General features: G+C 46.2%; 1 protein-coding gene across 1 annotated transcript in view; it reads right to left on the bottom strand.

Annotated features, from left to right (window-relative positions):
- Positions 1–1,850: 1,850 nt before the first annotated feature.
- The window catches only part of LOC117876550 (pepsin A-like), a 72,695-nt gene continuing 66,436 nt past the window's right edge, over positions 1,851–8,109 (bottom strand). Inside the window, exons 2-7 of the mRNA XM_034768809.1 lie at positions 4,918–5,036; positions 4,412–4,611; positions 3,993–4,109; positions 3,337–3,472; positions 3,136–3,228; positions 1,851–2,144 (exon numbers count right to left, since the gene is read on the bottom strand). Of these exons, the coding sequence (XP_034624700.1) occupies positions 1,995–2,144; positions 3,136–3,228; positions 3,337–3,472; positions 3,993–4,109; positions 4,412–4,611; positions 4,918–5,036 (815 nt within the window). The 3' untranslated portion in view covers positions 1,851–1,994. The remainder of the gene's footprint in view (positions 2,145–3,135; positions 3,229–3,336; positions 3,473–3,992; positions 4,110–4,411; positions 4,612–4,917; positions 5,037–8,109) is intronic.

Here is an 8,109-nt window from a genome sequence, read left to right on the forward strand (position 1 = left end):
GGGCCTGAACTGTCCACTCCCTCCTAGTCATTGTTGGGACCCTCTCCCAGCCCTGGCTCTGTATGAACTAATAAGCTAGTTTGATTTGGGAATAAGGACCAAGTCCATCTCCAACGAGGCCTTGTCACCTGCTCTCCCTAAGGACCAGCTCACCACCTGGTCAAAGCTCCAAGCACCCTGACACAATACACAGGGGATGACAAAGCCCAAACAGGGGAACGTTCCCCTCCACCAAACCATCTGGTCAGGACCCATGGGACTAAGAATATAAGAATGGCCCTACTGGGTCAGACCAAGGGTCCATCTAGCCCAGTATCCTGTCTTTGCTGAATATGATTATCCTATTTGTATGCATGTATCATTTTTGTATCTGAAGCTATGACTATTGACTAGGGATCAGTATTTCAAATGGGCTTACTCTGGAAAACATCCACAGCCAGCCTTTTAGGTACAACAATGAAGAAGCCAGATGGTGCTAATGGCTCATCAACAAAGACCATGGGCTGTGGAATAGCTTAACCTTCCTGCGGATGTTTTAGCCAGCCTGTAAGCAATGGCTGCTATGACACTGCAAGGGCATGTGACCAGGCCACATGCCACGGAACTCCATCTTGGATGCCAGTGTTTTTGCACAAACTGGGCTGGGAACTGAGTTTGGGACAAAGGGTTCTTGCCATATGCTAAAGCTATATAAGGCAGGGAGTGACATCATTGATTGTTCTTCACTCCCCACACAAGAGGACTCCTGGTAACACCTGAGGAATAAAGACTGAACTGGGGGAAGTGCTGGACCCAGGCTAAAGGGATTTCTAGCCTGTGTATGAAAAACCTGGTGATTCAAAGCTGCAAAGCAAGTGCAGCTTGTACCTTGAGAATCTGCCAGCCTGCTTGTATCATCAGCCAGGGTGAGAATTTGCTAATTCATATCCTATCTTTCTAGTATTTTAGGCTTAGTTTGTGTTTTTGTTTATTTACTCTGTAATCTTCTTTGATGTGTTTTGCTATCACTTATAATCACTTAAAATCTGTCTTTTTGTAATTAATAAACTTATTTTATGCTTTAATCTAAACCAGTATGTTTGGAATGAAGTGCCTGGGAACCTTAGCTGAAAGGGCAGGGCTGTTGCATTTCCTCTCCACATTGAGAACTCTATGGGTGAACTCTATGAGCTTATGCTGTACAGTTCCACGTAGTGGTGGGTCAGAGAGCCTGCATGTAACTGCAGCTGGGTGTGTCCCTGCCTGTGTGAATGCTGGTGGAAGTGTAGGACTGGGAGTGGGTCTGCAGCTTGTCACAGCATAGTGTGAGAGGGAGCCCAGGCTGGTGAGTCAAAGGGCTCAGTGGTACCCCAGTTCCAGGTGGCACCCTGAGGGGAACCCATCACAGCCCCTACCCCCAAATGGCTGTGTTATGTAGTTTATGGACAGCTCCCAAGCCCATCTCATGAGATACTGATGGAAGTAACAAAACAAACAGGTCAGGAGTGAGGGGCATTAGCATAGCAGGGGACGAGGTGGGACAAGAGTGAAATTGCAGTGGGGGGCTGCAGGTGAGGGTAAGGGGGCATCAGCAGAGCTGTGTGTGGGGAGCCAGGGCTGGAAAAGCAAGAGGCTGTGGGTCAGGTTGAAGGGGAATTGGCAGAACTGAGTGTGGAGGGAGCTCAGGGCTGGCATATCAGGAAGCTGCAGGTCGGGATTGGTGGCCTCAGCAGAAGATATGATAATATTCCCTACCCCCCTCCTCTTCGGTGGAATGTGGGTCACTCCGCCCATCAGAGAGAAACAATTCACTCCAATGCTCTTATAGTCCTTTATTTTACTGTTGGTAAGATTAGAGATGAGAGGGTGAGTTTGGGGTGAGGAATAGCTTGTGTCCATTAAAGTCTCAGCAGGAGTAAGGGTCACTAGATTGATTCGCAGTGTTGGGGCTCTAGAGAAACGTAGACTCTCCAGGGTCAGTGTTCCATGACAGTGTCCCGGGGACGGCGCTGTGTTCATGCCATGGGGGCCAGGCCCACCTGGTTGTTGGACCTGTCGAAGACAACGTAGTACTGGCGGATGAAGATGTCTCCGAGGATCCAGAGCTCTCCAGAGGAGGTGGGGACGTCGATGTCTTCAAAGCCGGGAGAGCAAGAGCCTGAGTTCTGCACCAGAGGAGAATGGGACATGGGTTATTGGGCTGAAACTTCAATGTCCCTTTGAGTTACTGTCCAGCAGGGAGTGCACATGCCTGCACCTGCACCATCTTGGGATGGGATCTCACCACTGCTCCCAAACTAAGGCGCATTAGGCTGGGTCAGGCCTTGGCTTGGAGACTTTAAGGAACAGCTTGGGGATGCAAGCAGTGGGGTTGGTGAGTGAGGCCTGGATGCTCACAGGTATTTAGGGGCATAACTCCCAGTGAGCTACCTTTGTGGATCTGGGCCTCAGTACAGCCCCAGTGCTTCAGCCTGAGGCTAAGGGATGCAGCCTGTCAACTGGGAAGAGAAGCAAGGTCCTGACCACTTCTGTTCATGACACATCCCTTGGGGAGGCAAAGCATGCTCTCTCCAGGCTCCTGGCCAGATACCAAAGGGAGCTACCAGAAATCCTGCTGTGATTATAAGTGGATTTGGGCTTCCCCACTGCCTCTCCCCAGCTACCAGCTGGTGTTGCTGTGTGCCGTTAAAGCAGCTTGCCTGTTCCTCCCCAGAGGGAAGTAAACCTTTATCACGGAGAAGGAAAACTCCTTCCTGATGCCCAGATGCCCATGCCCTGCAGCACAAGGCAGTAATCTCTCTTGATCTAACCTCCTAGCTGCTCATTTAATTCTCTCCTAGCCCAGTAAGGCCTCTTTCCTAGTGATCTCCTACGGTGGCCAGCTCTACAGGCTGCCTCGCTGCTCTTCCGATATGTCACTTTCACTATGGGCCTGCCTTGATCTAGACCGTTCCTTCCCTTGGATCTGTTTGTGGGAAGAGCTCTCTGCTGCCCCACTCTAATACTGGTGACAGACCCTGAGCTGCATCTCAGTGATACACCTGCAGCCGTATACCAGCTGTGCAGGGGAATGTTGCCAGCATGCAAAGTACAATGGCCTCAGGCACAAGCCCTCGCTAAGAGGCTCCAAGGCGGCTTTCTGAGCAGGACACTCACATCAGTGATGTAGGCACTGGCAGGCAGAGGGAACTCGATGCCGTTGATGGTGAAGATAATGTTGGGCAGGCTGCTCATGGCACTGCAGCTGATCTGCAGGGAGGAAGGCAACATATGGAGGAAAGGTTAGATGCTTCTTGGCTATGAGGCTCTTCGTAGCAGACACCTCTAGAAGTATCTGTCCCTTCTCCCTGCCCTTACCGTGCCATCGCTGGTGCCAATGTAGGACTCGATGTTGGAGATGCCAGTAGAAGGCCCAGCCAGCAGAGAAGTGCCAGTGTCAATGATAGCCTGGCAGCCACCAGAGCAAGCGATGGTCTCTCCGTTCATAGTAATGCTGAAAGAGAGAGAGTCAGGGGGGACGTCCCTAGAAACACTCCCAATCTCATTCCCACTCAGCCCACGAGCCAGCAGTGAGAGGCCTGCAGGGTGGAGCTGACCCACCGCCCCCTTGCTACAACTGCCAAGAACTTTCCCCTGATGTTTCAGCCTCAACCTTCCTTGGCTATTGCCCGTCGCTCCTCGTCCTACAACCTTCTGGGACTGTGACCGATCTAGCCTGGGGGTCACAAGCAGATGTCAAGGAGTCGTGATCACCAAGCCCTTTACTTTATTGCTAAGCAGAGCTGGCCAGATGAGGGTTCCTGGTGTGGACGAGGTGGAGAACCACTGCTCTAATCTCCTTGCTGGTGAGTCCCTTTCCTATCGCTCCAAGGAAGGTGTGATTCTGACTCCCGGGTCTCTCATCTTGTCTAGACTCTGAAATTTGAGCTTCCCCAGGCTCCCGCATGCTTCTCCTTTTGCCCATCTCCTCAAGGTGGCCTGATGAAGGGGAAGGGCCAAGTGGTGGGAGATACCTGTCCATGGTGATTTGCCAGTAAGTCTCAGCAGAGAGAGGGATCCAGTTGAGGTTCCCAGAGTAGTAAGATGAGTCGATTCCACCGAACATCACGAAGCTCCCGCTCTGGTCGTCCCTAGAGAAGGGAGAGAGGAGAGTCAAGGCAGATGCATGAATGGTTGGCTGATGAGTCAATAGGAAACGCTCTGTCAGAACATAAGAACAGCCAGACTGGGTCACACCAAAGGTCCATCTAGCCCAGTATCCTGTCTTCTGACAGTGGCCAATGTCAGGTCACCAGCATAGAATGGCTGCCATGTTGCACCCCAGAGACACTCTGTGTTTTGGGAATTCTGATGCAAATATCGCAGGGCTCACTCAATGTGAGAGGTGCTGAATCTCACTGCAGCAGATGGGTTGTTTCCAGCCCTGACTTACGAGCTCAGGTAGACAGAGAAGAGGTCCTGGGACACCAAACCCTCATTCATCATGTTGTCAAAGACGGGGGTGGCTCCAGAAGAGGCGATACTGGGGAAGGCCAGACCCAGGATCCCATCAAAGGGGGAGTAGTAGAGGAAGGAGCCAGGCTCGGTCTCACTCAGGCCAAAGATCTGATTGGTGTCCACAATGCCGCCAACCTTAGAGGAGGGATGGGGACAATCAGACACACCCTACACCCTGGGAGAAGCTGCCAAGTCTACCAGAGGGTCTTTACAGCGTGCCAGTTCTCAGCGGTTACCATGCTCTGAACTGTGCTCTCTCCCCTATATGAGAATAGTCCACGATTGGCTTCATTGTCTCTTCTCTTCCCTTTCTCTATTCCTGTCTCCCAGTTCACAGCCAATGGAGTTCCTGCTTTAGCTTTGCAGATGCATCCTGTCCTTCTAACTCCTAATCATTTCCCTTCTCTGCTCCAGGGGCTTTCATCCTTTCTTGTGATTTACCTGGACAGTGTCATAGCCCAGGATTCCGGTCATGCTGCCGGTGCCATACTGGATGGAGACGTTCTCACTGGTGGCCTTGTAGGTGGAGGAGTCTGATGGGTTGAAGCGGTTGTGGTTTGCTGCAAGTACAGAAGGGTCAGATGGTCACACACCGACACTTGTAACTCTCCCCATGTGTTGTATGGGAGACTGGTGAGGCTGTGAATTCTCTGGTTGGGGGAGGGTGATTAAGAGTTACGCACTGCAGTGCTCAGCATTGCAATGCCTAGGTCCCTTTGTGGATCTAGCTCCTGGGCTTCCTAGAAACCATTCTCCTCCTCTGACACCGTACAATTGGACAATCCACAGACAATTGAAGGAAACCTATTCATCTCTGGCTTCCACGGTAGCTGGAAACTGATGATTTTTTTAATTAAAAAAAGTATGATTTTTAAAAATGTAAATATGTTTTTCTTTTTAAAAATAATCATTTAAAATTAAAGTTTAAATTATCACAACATATGTGCAAGTCTAAATTTACTAAAATCTATTAAAATCAGTTAAATTAAATAAAAAATTACTATTAAGTAATGCATATTTGTTGCTGAAGTTTTAAAGATAGACCACTAAATTGGTGGATTTCACTGGCTCAGCAGCTGGAACTAGACTTTGTTGAAGTGCTAAACCAGCTTTTCACAGCAGTAGTCTCTTCTGCAGGTGCACAGAGAATATTTTCTTCATGTCAGTTCATTCAGCTAGTTCAGTTCACTGACTAGTTCATTCTAACTTAAGAAATTGATTGGGGGATATAAAGGCAAGACAGCTTGTTTTCCTTTTCCAATCTCTGAACAAAAAGTAAGTGTGAGAGGATGAAATCTAGTAGTTCTAAAATTTTGGAAGGACATAGTGACCAGAAACAATCAGTTCAATTCACTGACTACAGATAAGAACACAAGAACATAAGAATGGCCCTACTGGGTCAGACCAAGGGTCCATCTAGCCCAGTTTCCTGTCTTCCAACAGTGGCCAGTGCCAGTGCCCCAGAGGGAATGAACAGAACAGGCAATCATCAAGTGATCCATCCCCTGTCGCTCGTTCCCAGCTTCTGGCAAACAGAGCCTAGGGACACCATTCCTGTCTATCCTGACTAATAGCCATTGATGGACCTATCCTCCATGAATTTATCTAGTTCTTTTTTGAACCCTGTTATGGTCTTGGCCTTCACAACATCCTCTGGAAAGGAGTTCCACAGGTTGACTGTGTGTTGGGTGAAGAAATACTTCCTTTTGTTTGTTTTAAACCTGCTGTCTATTAATTTCATTTGGTGACCCCTAGTTCTTGTGTTGTGAGAAGTAGTAAACAATACTTCCTTATCTACTTTCTCTACACCTGTCACGATTTTATAGACCTCAATCATATCTCCCCTTAGCCGTCTCTTTTTCAAGCTGAAAAGTCCCAGTCTTATTAATCTCTCCTCATACGGAAGCCGTTCCATACCCCTAATCATTTTTGTTGCCCTTTTCTGAACCTTTTCCAATTCCAATATATCTTTTTTGAGATGGGGCGACCACATCTGCACAGAATATTCAAGATGTGGGCGTACCATGGATTTATATAGTGGCAACATGATATTTTCTGTCCTATTATCTATCCTTTTCTTAATTATTCCCAGCATTCTGTTAGCTTTTTGGACTGCCGCTGCACATTGAGTGGATGTTCTCAGAGAACTATCCACAGTAACTCCAAGATCTCTTTCTTGAGTCGTAACAGCTAATTTATACCCCATTATTTTATATGTATAGTTGGGATTATGCTTTCTAATGTGCATTACTTTGCATTTATCAACATTAAATTTCATCTGCCATTTTGTTGCCCAGTCACCCAGTTTTAAGAGATCCTTTTGTAGCTGTTCGCAGTCTGCCTGGGTCTTAACTATCTTTAGTAATTTTGTATTATCTGCAAATTTTGCCACCTTACTGTTTACCCCTTTTTCCAGATCATTTATGAATATGTTGAATAGGACTGGTCCCAGAACAGACCCCTGGGAGACACCACTTTTTACGTCTCTCCATTCTGAAAACTGACCATTTATTCCTACCTTTTGTTTCCTATCTTTTAACCAGTTACCAATCCATGAAAGCACCTTCCCTCTTATCCCATGGCAGCTTACTTTGTGTAAGAGCCTTTGGTGAGGGACCTTAACAAAGGCTTTCTGAAAATCTAAGAACACTATATCCACTGGATCCCCTTGGTTCACATGCTTGTTGATCCCCTCAAACAATTCTAATAGATTGGTGAGGCATGATTTTCCTTTACTAAAACCATGTTGACTCTTCCTCAACAAATTATGTTCATCTATATGTCTGACAATATTGTTCTTTATTATAGTTTCAACCAGTTTGCCCGGTACTGAAGTCAGGCTTACAGGCCTGCAATTGCCGGGATCACCTCTGAAGCACTTTTTAAAAATTGGCGCAAAATTAGCTATCCTCCAGTCATCTGGTACAGAAACTGATTTAAATGATAGGTGACAGACTATAGTTAGTAGTTCTGCAATTTCACATTTGAGTTCCTTCAGAGCTCTTGGGTGAATACCATCTAGTCCTGGTGACTTATTGCTGTTTAATTTATCAATTTGTTGCAAAACCTCCTCTAATGATACTTCAATCTGGGACAGTTCCTCAGATCTGTCACCTCAAAAGGATGGCTCAGGTTTGGGAATCTCCCTCACATCCTCAGCCGCGAAGACCGATGCAAAGAATTCATTTTGTTTCTCCACAATGGCCTTATCAATAACACTTCCTTTTTTAAATACATTGTTAGTTTTAAATATAAATTGTTTTAATACACTTTTTTCTTAGCTATCCAGGACATTTAAGGTAGTTTTATGTTACTAATAATTTTTAAAAGCTTTTTTTTTTTTTCATTTTTAATCAATTTCCAATTACCATGTAAAGGTGAATACATACATCAAGTAACAATATTAGTCAGTTAGCAAAATGAAAAATGCATCCTTCACCATTTTCTCATAATTAGAAAATGTACAAATTAAAAATCTGAATAAATGTATGTTAAGTACCAAATTTAGTGTAAAAGCTATAATTAGTTGCAAATCAACATGTTTTAATGGGTACCAACAAAAAACAACTTCCTTCAGGAAAATAACTAAAAAGTACAAATGCAAAGCAAGATTGAAATCCGTGATTTCAATCA

Source organism: Trachemys scripta, chromosome 4 (genome assembly GCF_013100865.1).
Source record: "Trachemys scripta elegans isolate TJP31775 chromosome 4, CAS_Tse_1.0, whole genome shotgun sequence".
Lineage (NCBI taxonomy): Eukaryota > Metazoa > Chordata > Testudines > Emydidae > Trachemys > Trachemys scripta.